At 37.4% G+C, this 20014-nt stretch overlaps 1 protein-coding gene across 1 annotated transcript in view; it reads left to right on the forward strand.

Annotated features, from left to right (window-relative positions):
• LOC149803237 (lysosomal alpha-mannosidase-like) overlaps positions 1 to 20014 on the forward strand; it is a 99534-nt gene that overhangs the window by 59505 nt on the left and 20015 nt on the right. Inside the window, exons 18-19 of the mRNA XM_089952879.1 lie at positions 5349 to 5473; positions 14727 to 14828. Coding sequence (XP_089809005.1) covers positions 5349 to 5473; positions 14727 to 14828 — 227 coding nt within the window. The remainder of the gene's footprint in view (positions 1 to 5348; positions 5474 to 14726; positions 14829 to 20014) is intronic.

Raw genomic sequence — 20014 nt, forward strand, 5'->3', positions numbered from 1 at the left:
TTGACAAAAACAGTTGATTCCCTGTTGAGCAAGATGAATTGGTTTTGCAGCCCATGGCAATGGAAAAAGTGGACAGGAGATGACTTTTCACACATCTCTAGTGGCAATGGTGGGTGTTCCTTCACAGTCCTTACCTCATGTTGAGACTGTGCCAGACCATATTAGGCAGCAAATTCTGACTGTTAAGGATGTGAATTTAGCTTCTTTACTACTTCCTAATGTTGACACTAGGAGTGTTTGAGCCAGTCAGTCAAATGGGCAGAAAGTCCAGTTTCAGAATACTGATCTACACCTATCTCGATCACTGACTTTAGGAGAATTCCTAACAGCATTCTCCAAATATCAAACTATTATGTGTGAGGTGTAACCAAATCATAGGAAGGAACTTGATAAGTATGAGAGAGAGAGATAAATTAAATTGCAATGAAATTTGGAGGAAGCGTTCTCTATGATTATCATTGTGCTTTCTCAGCAAGAGCAGTTGCTATGTTTGTATAACATAAACTTGGGATTAACTGGGGCATACAGGATAATTATATTTTCTCAAATATTTCAGCTGGGAGAAAAGTTACTTCATGTAATTACTGTAATAACTTGAACCATTTCTCCCCACGGTGCCCATCAAACCTGTTTAAAAAAGGATCTGGACCCACATAAATTGCCTCAGGACAGGAATTCTGATAAACGTGGACATACATGCCCTTTTTTTAAGGAAAGGAAATATGTAATAATTTTAATTCAGAAACAGGCTGCAGGCATGAAAAATGCACTCATAAATATGTTTACTTAATTGTAAGAAGGAACATCCTAAAGTGCGCTGTGGAAAATGACTACTAATCTCAGACCTTCCTTTGAAGGCTTCCATTAAAATTAACATTATGCAACTTGCACGTGAACTAAAAGATTATCATGACAAATCAGTAGTTGAAACATTAATTGTATGTTTGAGTGAGGGTTTTGACATTGGCTTAAAAGCTCCTGTACTACAGAGTCAGGAATATAAGAACAATCTGATAGCATGTAAACAACCCAGTATGGTTTCCGAATTGTTACAGACAGAGTTGGACAAAAGTTATCTTTTCAGTCCATTTTCTGTTTCCCCTTCTGACATTTACAGAACCAATCCACTTGGTATTGTTGAGGGCAAATACTCTGGTAAAATGAGACTTGTTGTTGACATGTCAGCCCCTTGGTGAAAAGAGACCTGTTGTTGACATGTCAGCCCCTTGGTAAAAAGAGACCTGTTGTTGACATGTCAGCCCCTTGGTAAAAAGAGACCTGTTGTTGACATGACAGCCCCTCACTGCTCAGATATCATGAGCATCAATGATCTTATTGATAGGGGAAAATGTTCTATAACCTATTTAACGATTGATGATCAAATGTTGCAGGCTTTGGGACGTGGTTCTTGGATGTGTAAGGCCAATATAACAGATGCATTTAAACTTATACCTGTGAAACCCTCTCAGTGGTGCCTTCAGGGTGTAAAACACTTGAATCAATATTTCTTTTTTACTCGTCTTGTTTTTGGATGTAGATCAAGTTAAAAATTATTCATTGATTTAGCCATCTGCTGGATTGTAAAGAAGAACTATGGTATCAGTAATTTGTGTAATCTATTAGATGATTACTTGGCAATAGATTTTCCTGATGCAGATGCTGACCGCACCATGGCACTTATCACTTTGATATTTGCATAACTAAATACCCCACTTTCTCCCCATGTCATGTTCTTTAGTATCTGGGAATTGTGTTGGACACTAATAAAATGGAAGCTCATTTACCAAAGGAAAAAATTGACAGGATCATTGCTACTATTTGGCAGATTTTACATCGGAAAAAGAGTACAAAGAAAGAACTCTTGAGTTTACATGGGCATCTTAATTTTGCATCCATGATTATTGTGCAGGGCAGAACTTTTGTGTCTTACCTTTAGTTATTGCCTACATCAAAGAACTGTATCATTATTTGTATCTGGATACTGAATGCAGACATGAATTAGAAATGTGGCAATCCTTTCTTCAGAAATGGAATGGCATATCCTTCATTTTTGCAGACTTCGAACTGTATACTGATGCATCTTCCATTCATGACTTTGGTGCTTACTTTCAAAGGAAATGGTTTGTAGGTAAATGGCCTAATAGTATTTCTTTTCATGATAATGAGTCATCAGTGGCTTTTCTTGAATATAACTAGTTGTTGCAGCTTCTGTGCTTTGGGGTCATAATTGGACGTCCCAAAAAATTATCTTTAACTGTGCCAATTAGGAAACAGTTGCTATAATTAACAAAAGTTGCTCAAAGAACCCACTTATCATGAGACTCTTGTGGAGACTCACACTATGTGCTATGATTCACAGTTATATTGTGACTGCCCGATACTTGCCAGGTGTAAAAAATGGCATTGCTGATTCTTTATCTTGTTTTCTGTGGAGCAGATTTCATAAGCTTGCACTAGAAGCAAGTGGATTCTGGAAACATGCCCAAGTCTGCACAAGATTATGTATTAACTGATGTTATTAGTCATCTTTGGGATGCTGCCATCAGCCCTGCAACACAGATATCTTATCAATCTGGCCTGCAGCATTTCCTCAATTTCATGGTTATTACTGGGAAACACCCAGGCTCGGGACTTCCTCAGACTTTCTGAGGATACTCTTCTTCATTATGTAGCTCATTGTTATGGAATGCGGAAATTGTGCTACAACACAACTAAACTTTCCTTGTATGCAATTTGTTTCACATATCTAAAGAGTCGACTTCCAAACCCAATTTTACAGCCAGAGGGACATCAATGCTTTTGTTTGTTCACTATTTTGAGTGAAGTTAAATGGTTGCGATCGAATCTTAACAGACCAAAGCTACCTTTAACTTTTAGATGCTCAGGCAGTTGTGCTTCCTATTTCAGTTCAGGACATTTTTCACCATATATGGATCTCTTGATGGAAGTAGTGTCATGTGTTGCAGTTTTGGCTTTTTAGGGTGTGGTGAATTCATGGTTTCCACTGGCAAGTTTGATACTGTGCTCCATTTATGTCTTCAAGATGTCTCTGATGCTGCTAATTATTTTACTTTGAAACTTAAATCCTCCAAAACTGTTCCTTTCTGCAGAGGGATTACTTTGTTTTATTACAATACAAGCAACTCTGTATAACCCTATTTAGTGATGTTGGAATTTCTGCAAGTGCGTAAATGCATGGGTGCCCTTCCTATGGACCCATTGTTTGTGGATCCATCTAACCAGGCACTGACATGATTGTTGCTCGTAATACTTTACGCAGTTCATTGCAGACTCTTCATGCCGATCAAAACTTGTGTAATGGACACTCATTTCATATTTGTGCTGCAAATATAATAATAATAATATAATAAATGCTTTATTTTTAGAGGGTGACTCATTAGTCAAGGACTATTCTCCCTTGAGGCACTCTTAAGGAAAGTATAACAATGTACATCATATGAAGATAGCAATAATTACTGTTTATTTTAACATGTTTATTTTTAAGATACTAAATTCCATTATCTATTAGAAACATATATATGCTTATGATATCTCTTCTTAAATACTCTAATATTTTCAGCAGATTTTACATGTAGTGGAAGCTTATTCCACAGAACTGTACCAGAGTATGGTAAACTCTTTTTAAATTGCTCTGTTATTGGTTTTGGTGGTAGAAGGTTTCCATGTGATATTGATCTCAACTGGTATTGTGTTGAAAAAGGCCTGAATAAGTCCTGAAGATACTCTGGTGCAGTTCCATGTAGACATTTATATTAAAGAACTGCCTTGTCAAAATCTATCCTGTCATATGTTGTGAACCATAATTGAGTTCTGTAAATAATCATTTTGAGGGATGATCAACAGATGCATCTAAAATTACATGTGCTGCTCATTTCTGAAGTTTATAAATCCTGTCAAGTTCAGATTTAGCACAGTTTTCCCATACGTTAGAACAATAATCCATTGTTGGAAGACTATATGACTTGTAGTATAGATTGTGAGTTTCCATAGGTAAATATTTCTTGATTCTGCTGAGAAGGGCAATTTTGGATGACAGTGTTTTCCAAAGCTTATCAATGTGGTCATTCCATAATAAATTATTATCTATGGACACACCTACAAGCCTTTCATGTTTGACATTTTCTAATGGATGATTATTCAGCAGCTGGTGTCCACATAGATCACCTGATCAAGACTTTAGCTTGACAGTCGTCTGACTGTTATACCAGGTATATTAATGTGTCTGGACATTTTTTTGCAGCAAGTACAAACATCTCTGTGTTCATAGTTGAATTTTCAGTTTTCATTTGGTCAGAACTTTGTAATATGCTTTACTTATGCGCACATGTGTCTCTATCTAGGACATGCAGAATGTTTTCATGTATTATATTTGCCATGTATGTGAGATTTGCTACATTGTTTCCTTCATTTAAAATTTTTTTTACAAAAATGTAACAAAGATAACTATATATTGGGGACACTGCAGTTTCATCTGATGACTTCATTTGCACTTCAGTTGGGGCTTAATTTTGTGTTACTTCATTATCTTGTCCCCAGTACTACCTTTACCTCCATCAGATCCTTAGTTACTTGCAGTAGTTCAGTTTCTGAGTGCAGTTCCTTAGCCAGTTGCATGCTCAGAGTTAATGTCCCTGTTGCAACTCCATAGTTAGTTGAACCATGATTGGTACATCCAGCTCCATAGCTAGTTGCAGTCCCTGTTGCAACTCCATAGTTAGTTGAACCATGATTGGTACATCCAGCTCCATAGCTAGTTGCAGTCCCTGTTGCAACATCATAGTTAGTTAAACCATGATTGGTACATCCATCTCCATAGTTAGTTGCAGTCCTGTTGCAACTCCATAGTTAGTTGCCCCTTGATTGGTATATGCAGCTCCATAGCTAGTTGCACAGATGCAGGTCCTTAGCCACTATGCCAAAGTTGTAAATAGATGGATATATCATTAATACAGTTGAAAAATAAATATATCAGCTACAATTTTGTTGTTGTTGTGTAAACTTTTATTTTTGGAATAGGTATAAACACTTGACAGAAATATGTACACATACCTCTTACACATGCATATATTATTGGTGCAGTTACCAAACTTCATACAGCTTTACAAGATCATGGTTTAACCTTTTTATGGATTATTTATCAGATTCTTGTCCTCTTGAAAAGATGCTATTTTGTTTATGTATTTTGTATGCCTGATGATAACAAATTATCTTCTTTATTCCAGGCATTCCAAGTCTGTTGATGGAAGGTAAAACCACTAAATTAATTTGGCTGACCTATATATCAAATAAATGGACTATAAATTACTGTTCATTTTTTTCATCTTCAGGGTCCAGTGGTGAGTGAGGTACATACATATTTTGGAAATACGGCAGTCCAGGTGATCCGGATGTATGCAGATTCAGATGCTCCATATGTTGAAGCAGAATGGACCGTTGGCCCTATTGATATCACGTACAGTTGTTTTCTGGCACTTTTTCATTTGCTATTTATAAGTACATCTTAGGCCCTGTATTCTTTAACACTTCTGATCCTCAAGACTCTTTCTCAACACTTCAGACACTAAGTACTTCCAATTTTCTGAAATTTACTAAGACATGATTTGATAATTTAAGGAGAGGAACCAGAATTAGAGAAGTCTTAATGTGATGATATGAACTTCATTCTGAATTACCATATGTACTCACTTATAAATCAAATTACAACTGTACAGACCCAGATATGGGTCATTGAAGTTAGGAGTAATCAGTAGAACAAGCAGCATAAACCTGAGTGCCAGTGGTAGATTAGGCTGTATGTTCTTTACAGTTGGAGTTGACTTCTAAGGGAGTATATTCATTAACCTACAGATTAATGTACTGCTCGAGTGGCATAGTGGTTAGAGCATTGGACTCGAATGCGGAAGGTTATGGGTATAAACTGCAACCAAGTCATGCTAAAGACTTACATAAATGATACTAACAGCTGTCTCACTAGGATCTCAGTATTAAGAGGTCAGTGTTAGGACTGGTCGGCCCGGTGTCAGGATAATGTGACTGGGTGGGACATCATGCTACATGTCTGTGACATAATGACCCAGTGCTAGACATCACTATAAACTGCCACTCTGCAGACATCATAGCAATGTGACTGAAAGATTTTTAAAGCTACGTTAAAAATCCAAATCTCACACACACACACATTAAAGAGAGTAGTGAGTTGTTTTGCTATAAAAAAAAATTAAAATCATACGGAATGTCACTTTACTCTTTAATACTAATAATCAGTTGTGTACTCTTAGTGTTTAACTGCAATGAATGTTTGTCTCACCTATTTCATAGGTGAGACATAGAGATTGCTTTTCTGAATCATTGTTGTCATTATCATTAGCATTAAGTCTTTGCAGTTTGCACAGTTTCTCTGGCACTGTTGTATGCACTGACATGAAACTTGATGGATCTCTTCATCTTGGAAAATATTTTTCTTCTTCAAATACCAATGATGATACATTAGTGGTACATCCACAACCTTGCAAACCCTCACAAGCTCACATTGGTTTGTTTTAGCAACAAAAGTGTTAACCCGTTACCTGATGCAAGTTCCTTTTGACATGTCTACCCGATTCGAATACAAGTGCCTTTTGACACCGCTACACCATTCTCATGGAAGTGCCTTTTGACGCCTGCTGTAAACACCAGCCATCGAAGAAAACCCCCTGTTAGATACTACATTCATTGGTGTGAATGACAGTCAGATCACGTGGTCACTGTTTAAGATCTGGTCGAAATCTGCTTTTTTAAGTAGCTGGATCATATTCTCCACCCACAAAAATGGAGGCCACGGATTTTGTTAGTACTTACTTGACCTTTCACGATTAGAATCACAACTATGAAAGCTTCAGTAACTTAAGCAAAGGCTCTGATATTGATGTAGGCAGCAATTAGTTTTATAAATTATCATATTTAGCTGATTTAATGATGTAAACACAGACAAAGAACTTGTAAATTTAGAGTATGAGAAATGGCAGTAACAATTGGTCACACGGCTTCACTGACTTGACAGTGAATGAGTTCTCTCAAGATTTTAAAGCACATAAAATTTCTTCCTGAAAAATAATTATACAGCTATAAAGAGCAGATTTTACTTTTAAACCTTTCCGTACATACTATATGTGTACCAAAAATTTTAAATGGTTAAAATCGATGTTAAATGTAACAGATACTACTGCTTAACATTTAACAGGCTGGCCTATTTATATGGAGTCGAATAGGTAACAGGTGTTCTGTTTATAGTGCACTGCACTGGGTAACTTTGCTACATGTATATCGAAGGGCTAAAAAGCCATTCTCTCTATGAGAGTGATTGACACCAAATCACATCAGTTGTCAGTTACTACTTCTGCATGTCAGTATACCGTAATCAAGATCTTGCAACCAATTCCCTGGTGTTTTCACCTTTTGGAAGTTATACTCCATGTGTTTTTCTGTATAAATCTTGCTCTATCTTCATAGTAGATGGATATATTTTGTGCTTTGTATAATTTTGTTTTAATTTAATCTATTAAGGCACCATATTATTTACCTTCCATGGGTCTGTAGCACTTACAATTCAGCTTAGTATTGAACCTTTTTTTTAAAGTTATATTGAGTAAATGATCATTTGTTTTCCTTATGCATTTTCACATGCATGTTTCATAATTCAGGGCATTCACTTCACTTGACCGATTTCAACTATTTATGCCATTGTCATGCTTTGTCTAATCACAGGTATTAACGGTGGGCAGGGTTAAGAGTGTGGGTGCAAATGTTCATGCTAGCTTAGGATAGTCTCTCCACCTGTAATAATTGTATGGAATGGATGCGTGCGATGTTTTGCTCACATTTCTCCTTTGAAAACATTCCCCTATTTCTCCTTTGAAAACATTCCCCTATCACATTACATTAGGACTATTAACCTGCTACCTCATGAATCCAACCCTAGAAAAAGAAGAAAATCATCTTATCCTGTCTATATTTAGATAAATAAAGGGCAGTAACACTTGCCCATTACCTTCCATTGATACCACAGGTGTCACCAGTTTTTAGCCTCGATGTGTGCTGAGACACATGTAGTGCAATAGCCTAGGACAATCCAGCCCCTTTTTGTGTTCCTATGGACCCATCCAGTGTACATTTTGCTTTTATGGTACAGATTTATTGATCTAGTGCAGGTTGTATGCTTCATTTTACAATTGTCTGCTAATATTTTGAGAGATTTGTTACTTATCAGGATTTTGTTTTGTAGGACCAACATCCCACACACTATCATTGACTTTACACAAGGTCATTATGGGTTAGTGTACATTTTACTTTATTCGCTTGCTTCATCCACTACGGAGCTCGTAATATCAACATTCTGATAATTAGGCTTGATTTTATATGTCATGCTGTTCTGATAAAATTATTGTTTAATTATTAACTAAGCATGGGGCATAAGTTTTAAAAAGGGCCATATGTTTCTGATATGACACTTTACTGGTCTGCTAGTTATGACAGTGTTTTTAGTAACTTAACACATTACTAGTTTCTGCTTTATTTTCTGTGTCTTGTGTCATTTCAGCATATATCAATTAAATGTTTTACAGGCCACTTCAGAGAATGGAAGTTTACCATGACTCCTGTTTTGTTTATGTTATGTATTCATTGTTTCTGTTACACAGCGTCTATAACATGTAGTCATGAAAGTGTTTTGTTTCAGCGACCTGGTAATTTCAACATATTACTAGTTTCTACTTCGGTGTGTTTCTTGCATCAAAGCATGGTAGCCTACCATGACTAGTTTGGTTTATAATATGTACACATTGTCCCTTCTCTATTAACTATGCATTGTGTTTAAGCTTAATATAGTACATACCTTTATGATACGACTTGTTCATGTGTCTGTTTGCTATGGCAGTGTTTTAGCGACCAAGTACTTTCAACCCATTACCAGCTTCTGCTTTAGTTTGTGTCTTTTGTGTAATTTCTGCAGAATATTAATTTAATCGATCATTGTGCAATTTCGAAGCATGGAATTCCACCATGACTTATGTTATGTATACATTGTTTCTGATATAAAGCATTTATATATGTAGTCTGGGCTGCCGAGTTAGATGATTTATACTATTAGCTTGTTAGTCATATACCAATTTGCTAATCTATGCTTTATTTTCTTTCATCTTGTGTTGTTTCAGGAGGAATGTTTACTACAAGCATCACATGCACAAAGATTGTCATGTTCAGCATTGAAGGGAAGGAGCTAAATATACAGTGTTTGGTTGGAAATCTCATGCACTGCTGTACTTCAGAAAGTGGTAAAGGGGAAAGAGAGACAATTCGAGGTCATGGCAGGATACCTCTGACATCCTTTGTCTCCACCCCAAATCAAGCCTTGTGGGGGACAATGGATTCACCCCTTTCCCCCGGCTGTAGTCCATTGCATGGAACCAACATATACTGTCACGTCAGGGGAGGGAGAGGATAAAGGAGGTGACCATCCATCACCAGATAAGATGTGTCAATTGGTACAGCAGTCAAAGACTCACTCTCATCAATCTGAGCAAACCATTAGGGGAATAATCCCCAATTTTAAGCAACCAAGATGGTCTAAGCCTCTATATGTCAGAGTATGGCTTTCGGGCTGGTAAGTCAGTATGCATTGGATTAGCAATTGATCAGCTAGACCAAAATAATAATAATACTGCCACACCGACACCAGCCGTCCAGCCAACACTGGTGGTTGCCTTGACATTAATAGCCGTCCAGCAGCTGTCCCAGCATGGAAATCTCTTGACCGGAATGGTCGAGCCACACAGTGATTATGGGGATCTTAGTGATAAATCCATCCATCTAGCTGGGCAGCCTGCAACATATCATTATCTCACCAGCAATTTCAATGAGACATCTGCCCAACAAAGGCTTTGGAGCGGCTGGCACAGGTGTGTTCCAGGCCAACATATATGCAGTGATGGTGCTGGTAGTCTGGCAATGCCAACAGTATTGGAAAGGCTAGATGTGTCGATGCTCACAGTGTGGGAAAGGACAGTGTTGTTGTTGTTGTTGTTGTAGGGTTTAACGCCATTTTTCAGCACACGATAGGCTATACATGGCGGCCAGTATTAATGGTGGAGGAAGAACCCGGGAAAACCCCGGAAAGAACCACTGACCCACGAGAAGCTACTGGCAAGCTTTCTCACATACCCACATTAGCCGAATCCGAGACTCGAACCCACGCAGACAGAGGTGAGATGGCAGTGATCCGTAACGGAGAGCACTTTAGACCACTCGGCCACTCGGGGCCCCGAAAGGACAGTGATGCCAGCAGTGCTGGAAAGGATGGCAGTGTGGGCAATACCAACAGTAGTCTGCTTGCCTGCTTAGTATGCTCTCCACGTTGCACTCCGCTATACTAAGTCAGGCTAACGCCGACGCCATATTGTCTTGTGATCAAAACAAATGGCCTCACATGGAGAGACCTAATTAATCTAACTGCGGCACATTTATTTCTTTAATATTCTCTTTCTTAAGGACACAATATGAACTTTACTAATACTTTTGATTTGAAGTATAGCAGTCGTTATCTTGTATTCAAGCTTAACCACCAGTTCATCATATAATTATTTTTACAGATATTTTTACTAATAGCCAAAGATGAAGGAAAAGGGTAAACACAATATTTTGATAATATTGCACATTTTGTACAGCGTCATCTCAGAGATTCCTTCTCCAATGGATTCCTTGATACATTTTACGTTGAAATTGAAATGAGGTGATGTACGACAGCCTAAATCTAAATATAGCCAAAGATTAAGACGAAAATATCCCACCTCTTCTACGAGGGGGTGAGGGTACCGATTGTTCTGCAAATATTGCAGACTTTGCACCATGTCATCTAAAATATTCTAGTTGAAATAAATTCCTTGATTAATTTAACATGATCAGTGGAGTCATCAAGGTCACCCATCATGACTTATGCTGACCTTGAAGACAAGCCAGATGAGAACCTCATACACATTGAGGGTGATAAGTCCTCAATAGTCACATGTGCACCCTCATTGACCCCTATCATGCAGCAGTACAGTGTCTGTATGAAACCGATTTGAGCTCTCTGGACCTCTCTGGTTCCTAAGAGGTGGGGGCTGATCCAGGTCAGTCGGAGGGGTTTCAGGTTTCGTTCATCAACCTTGCCCGTTCACCATCAGATCAGGAGATTGATGCCTTTCAATAACAGAGGATATGGTCGCTTATAAAAGGCACAGGAGCTTGTGCTAAGGACACATTCTCCAGTGAGTTACTTAAGACTGTTGCTTTTGGAATACATACAGCAGGTGAAGGCCCATCATCGACTGGGGTCTCCTCACCCTATTCAGGATGGGAAAGGGAATGTAATTCCGCCTCTCTGTCAGATGGGGCAAGTATGCCATTAGCCTTGATCTGACAAATGTATACTTCCACATCCCTATCCACCCCGTCTATTGCTAGTTTCCAGGTTCTGCTTACTGCCACACCATCATCAACTCACTCTTCTTCCCTTCAGCCATCATCAACCCCTGCACTTTCACTCACACAAGGGATTCCACCATCTTCCTGTTCTGGGCAACTTCATCTACATCGACAGCAGACCTCTGTAAATCCCAGAATTTTATCCATTTGGGCACAGACTTATTAACCATCCAGAATCTGGCACATCCCCTTGTGCTCACACTCCCAGAATCATCAAACTCTTCGAGTTTGTTTCCATCAAGACTTGGATTTCATCGGGAGATCTCTTTCAACTCCTCGGCTATTATACGACAGTGTGCTTGGCAGTATAATTATGCGGGCCTTGCCAGAACATTGGCACCCCGTTTTACATCGTCTTAATCAAGCAGTCATGATCACACCTGAAATTCAATCACTCCCATGTCAGTGGGTCAATCCAGGCTGGCTGACCATTGGAATCCTGCTGAAGAAGCCCAGGTGGAAATAATGTAAAGTACTGCCGCCAGCACACATGGTGCGAGTACCCTCCTGCTGCTGACCTTCACTATTGTTAGTGACACCTGGGGAATAGCCTCAATGCATCAATATTATAGAAAGAAAGGCTTTCATCAGTACCTTTCATTTCTGTAAAGATCAGTCCTGGAGCAAAACAGACCTCTTTCAATCCAACAACACTGTGGTGGCAACCTATATCCTCAAACAGGGAGGTACCAGACCATTTGCCCTGTGTTCTGATCTGGCATTTTCTGTGATGGGTGCAACAATCTCCATTTCAACATACAAATCAGACACCTTCTGGCTGCATCAGTGGCTTCACCAAGAATCAATCCAGAAGAGTTCAGGTCCTTCACATGGAATGACCCCTGCATCAATTGGTCATCACTCGGATTTACACACTTCAAGGGCATCCAATAATCAACCACTTGGTGACAAGGTGGAGTCAACAGCTACCCACCTTTGTCTCCCCAGTTCCAGACACAGCAGCTTGGGCTGTGAGATGCAGTCATCCATCTGGGAGGGGTTGTCTGCCACCCGTCCTATGGTGCTACAATTATGGGATCAGAATGGCAGGATGACAACAATAGCCCCTCATTGAGGCCACAAGACCTGTATCACTGATCTATTTTTCCCATGATAATACACCCAGGAAGATTCCGGCCAGCCTGAATTGACTGCCCTCTTCTTCTACATGCATGGCTTTTACCAGGACAGTCTTGTGAGTCAGACAATTCAAACCTTCATTTGTGGAGATCTCTCTCCCTTAACTGGCCAACTTTCTCTGGTTCTGTTCTTGGAGGAGAAACATTGGACCCCAATCGCTACCAAAGGCTACTGCCTTATGATATTGGACACATTCCGGCATCATGACAACATGTTTGGGTGGGATAGAGACCTATCAGATCTTGACCCATATCCCTTATTTGTCTATAAAGGGATCCAGTCAGGGCTTTTTATAATGGCTAAATTCAAACCCCATCAAACTTCTGGCCTACACATCGCTAAAGTCACTCTCATGTAGACCATGTATTTATAGCTTTAGTTTCAACAGTTCAGACTTGAGAGTTCGGTGGTTCTCAATATACCATCAGAATTCGTAGCCCAGAACAGATTACCATATGTTGGTAGTCAATCAGTGTCCCTGATCACTTTCTTCCATAGCAAGGTCGAGAGCAGCCGCCATGCAAAATTCTGTTCACATTCTCAGGGATCTGTGATCTCAGACACATTCTGACATCATGGCAGATGTGACATTGGACATGATAAATATATCTCATATCTGTTTGACAATTTGATCTCCAGCAACCAAAATCCATAGCATTGATTCCAAAATGGAATTTTTCTTGGGTTCTAACTTGGCTCAACTCAAGCAAGTTTGAACCTCTTGTTCATGCTTCACTAAAGTTCCTATCATACAAGACATGCTTCCTGATAGCTTGAGCTACATGCCCATTCAGTTGACCTGAACTATCTTCTGTTCAGTTTGGATTGTTCGGTAGTCCTTCTTATACAACCAGGCCTAGTTGCCAAGAATTGGTTGCTGTCAGCCAAGTCAAGTGACCCCAGGCTGTGTTGCTTATGTAATAAGAAGAATGGGTTAGCACTGACATGGGGGAATTCAGCTATTCTTCCCATCAATGATACCAAAAGGTAGAGGTCAGATGCTCAGCATCCCTTCCTCCTATTATTTATTCTCCTAACATAATGTGATTGAGGAATATTTTGAAGGAAAAAACAAACTTTTAAGTAAATTATCTTTCTCAGAGAATAGAGACCCAATCACATTACTTAAAAACCCTTAAAAGCAAATGTTTAAGTAAATTATGTTTCTCAGAGTATAGTAACCTAATCACATTATGTTTTCTAATTTCATGGTGTTTGTTTTTGTAATCATATCATTATATGTTTTATATCTTATATGTGTTGTCTATTATCATTATTATTATTATTATTACTTAAAAACCCTCCCAACCACCCTGCAATGCAAGCATTATTAGAATCTTGCTCAGATAAAAATTAGCAACAGCAGGTGGTGCTAAGGGGAAGTAATGGATAAGAGCTATTGACCTTTGTCTTTTAATATTGACAGGGAAAGACGATTTTTCATCTTTTAGTAGGGTTGGATTCACGAGGTAGCAGGCTAATATTCCTAACATGGTGTGATTTGGTAGGCCTTCTCAGATAAACATAATTTACTTAAAAATTTGCTATTTCATATCAGAAGAGCACAAAAATTTTTATGCAGCAGTCATGATAATGCAGGTGCATATAGCATTAGGCCAGTCCATCCATCCTGTATGTATATGCGCATGTTTTGTACAAACATTTTTCCATGGAGACCGTTGAAGCATGGCATGAGGTCAACATGCACATTTTGCAGATGTTATATATATGTAGGACACTATATTTGTGAGCTGCTTGTCCCACAGCCACTGATGAATTGATTTAAGTGTTGGCAGACATTAATTTATATTATTTCTATCATCATGGTCCAATGCATCTTCTCCATAGTTATGCCCGCTATACATACACTCACACACATATATATATAATTCACAATTAGTCCAAGATTAGTTGAGGGGTTGGGTTGGCAAAACTTAATTTTGCTCCTGTTTAGGTCTAACAGTTAAAAATATTGTATTTCATAGAGTCCTTTTGATCAAAGATTGTCATGCTGCATATAGATGTATCCAGTTGGATGAAATAGTAGAACATAAACATTTCTATTTCAGGGATAATTATGGCAAAGAGGTCATTGCTAGATATAACACCAAACTGAAAACGGACAAGACATTCTACACTGATGCAAATGGCAGAGAAATTCTGAAAAGAGTGTAAGTAGTGAATTGTTTTCGTAATCTCCAGTCTTGATGGGTCTGAATAGGAGATTTACTGTCAGTTGGTACATGTCGGTGCTTTTTGTAGTGGGCAGTTTTTACACTACACACACACACACACACAGAGACACAGACACAGACACACACACACACACACACACACATAATGTGACCCCGCTATAGCACACTCCATTATAACCCGAATTTGGATATAACACGGTCATGGTGTGGCTCTCGAAATTTCATATACATGTATTTTTCTCATTTATGAAGACAAAATCTTTCTTTAAAGTAAGAAGAAATGTACAAAGTTTATTATCATTTTGGAGAAGAGATCGCTTATGAATAATAGTTTTTTTCTTCTTAAAAGTACGAAAAATAGCATATAAAATGTTTGGGATTGCGTAGGGTGTCACCAGTGTCGCAGACTTTGATTTTATGTCCTTATTGGTGGCAAAATATACCATCTGGTGATTTTTTGTATTGCCGACATTGTTGGCTGTTTAAGCTTGTATATATAACCATTGGTTTAGAGAGGAAAACTTAGAGGCCCCATGAAAGGAAGCCGCAAACTGGATATAAAAATGCACTGAAATTTATCTGTTGTTACATAAACAAATTCTTTATCCATATTGACAAAGCATCGAAACAGTGCATTGTTATATCATAATCTGCTTATCCTGACATCTAGCATGAGTTCTGTATGTTGTGAGATATCTACTTTTTTGTTGTTGACATTTCTGTTAATGGAGATCAACTGGACAAGGCATTATCTCGTAATCTATCTTTCGTCGGATTTTCGGCTGATCTCTAGTAATTAATGTATTTACAAAGACTGGCATTTGTATGTGGATGGTAAGTAAAATTCCTCTTCCTTTCACTCAGAATTAAATCCTTCAGAACACTCATATTTCCTGTAATCATCCCTGTCATCAGACCAGAACACCTGCGTCTCTATCGTCCGTTGACCCTTTACTAAATTTCTGACACATGCGTGGAAGGCAGCAACACACTGCTACCACAAATGTAAATTTTTTATTACAAAAAAAATTTCTAATTATTTTATTCAATAGGCAGGGAGGAACAGTAACTAGACTAGTCCAAACGATGGCCAATTCCTTTTGAAAATGGTATCCAGATAACTAGACTAGTCCAAACGATGGCCAATTCCTTTTCAAAATGGTATCTAGATAACTAGACTAGTCCAAATGATGGCCAATTCCTTTTTAAAATGGTATCCAGATAACTAGACTAGTCCAAACAACAGCCAATTCCTTTTTAAAATAGTATCCAGATAACTAGACTAGTCCAAATGATGGCCAATTCCTTTTTAAAGTAGTATCCAGATAACTAGACTAGTTCAAACAATGGCCAATTCCTTTTTAAAATGGTATCCAGATAAATAAGTTTGCTGAAATTTCCAAGGAAACAGATTACCTTTGAAACATCAATTGTTATGAAAATGTGCTTAGCAAATGGAGAAGAAAAAATCATGCAGTACAATTATTTGATGTTGCCGTCACAATAAAAAATGGGCATTTGTTTGGGTCTCTAAAGCTGGTCTTTATTGGTGACATCAATAGCAGATGCACCCTTCATCAAAGAAAGCTGACTACAATCTTCAATAAAAACAAAGAACTTTTCTTCAAAGGAAGTCAGTACCAAACTTAAATAAAAGTAATGGAATCTGATGGATTTTTGCATTTTCAAACGTGACTGGAACATGTTAACTCTGCCGTGAAAGTTTCCTTTTTGCAGGGAAAAAGTTTATGCTTATGAACGCTACCAACAGCAGTTAAAATGCAAACTAACTTTCACTGACTTGGGATGTACTGAAAAGTAAATGTGCTTCATCATTCGAAACTTGATTGTGTTATGTTTTTCCACTGAATTCAGACCATTATGACCTGTGACAAAATTATTGAATATTTTAAATCTGTTTGTGCTTATTTTCGATGGAATCACTTGTATTTTGGATTCATTGTATATGATGAGATTCACGGGTGGGTACATGGTGTTGATACTCTATTCATGCTATACATTAGACATGTATATATAAACAGTATTCACGTATATGTTCCAATTCGTGGTTCTCTAAATAAAGTAAACTATTATTTATGCCTTCTCTGTTTTCACTACAGATGTATTTCTCATTTAATATGCATCGATTTAAGATGGTAACTGTGCCAATGAGGCACATATTTTACTGCCCGCATTTATTACATAACCCCCCTGCAATTTTTTGGGGTACATGCATCATTTTCTTGAGCTAACTGACCTGGTTTCTTATAATATGGTTTGGCCTATAATATGGTTGGGTTCTATGGCTCCCAACTACTGTGTTATAGCGGGGTCATACTGTATGTATGTATATATATATATATATATATATATATATATATATATATATATATATATATATATATATATTGTCTAGTAAAAATGATAAATGATACTAGCATTAATAGGCAATGTTGCAAGTATTTTAATTTTTTTTCTTCTTCCCACTACAGTGCATGTGTGAATTTGCATTCACAAACTGTCACGTGTCAGTCACTCTGGTATGTGATATCAGGCCTACTTCAGCCTCTTCTTGTAACAGTTACTACCCTGTTGACTTACAGTAGGATGCATTGTATGATAGAATTGTGTAAATGCAACTAATCTTGCTGTTTTCATTGGGTTGCTTTATAATGTACATATTATGCTTTTTTTGCAGAGTTGTGTGCTTTTTTTCTTAAATATGGTCTCATTTCCATTCTGAAGGTAGAGGTGCGATGTGGGAGAAGTTGAGTAGATTTATGTGAACATATTGCTCACTTTGAATAATGGCTAAAAAGTTCAAAAGTATGTCATCCCCCCAATGCCAATTAATACTTCTCCCAATATGAAAATAACTCCTCATTGTCTCAAAATGTCATAAATGCCTTTATCTATTCAAAGCTATGTGGACGTCATAGTAACTGATGTTGCCCATGCCATGCTTACTCCTAATTGACTGTTTCAAGATAAATGTCATTTTGGGAAGTAATAAATTGTTTGGTTTGATTTTAATGTTTATGACAGCAGTTATTATGTAGGTTGCAGTAGTCAATGCCTTTGTAATTGTTAAATAACAATTTCCATTGCTGGAAGCCAGCTTGCCTTACTTCGGTTATCAAAGTAACACAGTTGCCATTTTATTTATTTTTTCAATTATTTTCTCTTGCAGACTGATGAATATAAACATAATAGACTAAGACAGTTGAATAGTGCCTATGGTAATATGGCTATAGCTTTGTAAGATGTATCGTACATAAGATGTATGTTTGGTGGAATGGGCTATTTGGGTGTTTATAGGTTCTACACCACTTGCCATGTGGAACCAGTTATCACATGATTGTTATTTATTCCTTACTCATTGCAGTATGTTTTGAACTATCAGAGTGAAATATTTACATCTAATGCAAAATGTATTTTGTGTATGCAGTTGACAAACACACTGCATAGAATTCAGAACAAGTAATAATTGTTCATTTATTGTTTCCATTTGGCAGCTTGTTCAGACCCTTTGATGGTAAATAGACCTTTTCAACAAACAACCTTGCATTAGGGATTAGTAGTCAGAAAAAATGGATAATTAATTTGTCATGCTAGTAGTTTGAAAAAATTAACTTCCTTACTAGTGTTCAATAAGAAAACATGTTGAAGCCCATGGAAGAAGCTCACAGAACAAGTTTCCTAAAACTTGTATCATGAAAAACTTAGCAAATATTATGGTTATAAAGGTGCACATATAAAAAATGTTGCATCCACAGTATATTTGTTATATTTACTTTGATCTCGTAGTTTAATATAGTGTGTCAAACAATCTCATTAGTGCAGCTGGTTTTGCATATATTGATGGATTGCCATGAAACTTGCTAAATAGCATGCTCATCCTGCAATTTTTTTTACTGACCTTTTTGTCTAGTATCTTAATGCAGTGTATGTCACTCTTTTGTCTAGTATCTTAATGCAGTGTATATCACTCTTTTGTCTAGTATCTTAATGCAGTGTATATCACTCTTTTGTCTAGTATCTTAATGCAGTGTATGTCACTGTCTTTTGTCTAGTATCATAATGCAGTGTATATCACTCTTTTGTCTAGTATCTTAATGCAGTTTGTATCACTCTTTTGTCTAGTATCTTAATGCAGTGTATGTCACTGTCTTTTGTCTAGTATCATAATGTAGTGTATATCCCTGTCTTTTGTCTAGTATCTTAATGCAGTGTATGTCACTCTTGTCTAGTATCTTAATGCAGTGTATATCACTGTCTTTTGTCTAGTATCTTAATGCAGTGTATGTCACTGTCTTTTGTCTAGTATCATAATGCAGTGTATATCACTGTCTTTTGTCTAGTATCTTAATGCAGTGTATGTCACTGTCTTTTGTCTAGTATCATAATGCAGTGTATGTCACACTTTTTTGTCTAGTATCTTAATGCAGTGTATGTTACTTTTGTTTAGTATCTTAATGCAGTATGTCACTCTTGTTTAGTATCTTAATGCAGTGTATGTCACTGTCTTTCATCTAGTATCATAATGCAGTGTATGTCACTGTCTTTCATCTAGTATCATAATGCAGTGTGTCACTGTCTTTTGTTTAGTGTCTTAGTGCAGTGTATGTCACTGTCTTTTGTCTAGTATCTTAATGTAGTGTATGTCACTGTCTTTTGTCTAGTATCATAATGCAGTGTATGTCACTGTCTTTTGTCTAGTGTCTTAATGCAGTGTATGTCACTGTCTTTCATCTAGTAGGTTAATGCAGTATATGACACTATTTTTTTGTCTTATAGGTTAATGCAGTGTATAACACTTTTTTTGTCTTGTGCTTAATGTAGTGTTTGCCATTATTTTTTTCTACTAACAGTGCATATTACTGTCTTGTCTTGTCATTTAATGCAGTGTATGACACTGTTTTATATCTTGATCTTAATGTAGTGTATAACAATATGTTTTGTCTACTAGCACTGCATGACACTATTTTATCTTGTTGAATGCAATGTATAACACTATTTTTGTCTTGTAGCTTAATGTGGTTTATGACACTGTTTTCTCTTTTAGCAGTGTATGACACTATCTTGTTTAATGCAGAGTATGACACTATTTTTGTCTTGTAGCTTAATATAGTGTATGACACTGTTTTCTCTTTTAGCATTGT

This window comes from Sinohyriopsis cumingii, chromosome 3 (assembly GCF_028554795.1).
Source record: "Sinohyriopsis cumingii isolate HCF-2022 chromosome 3, ASM2855479v2, whole genome shotgun sequence".
Lineage (NCBI taxonomy): Eukaryota > Metazoa > Mollusca > Bivalvia > Unionida > Unionidae > Sinohyriopsis > Sinohyriopsis cumingii.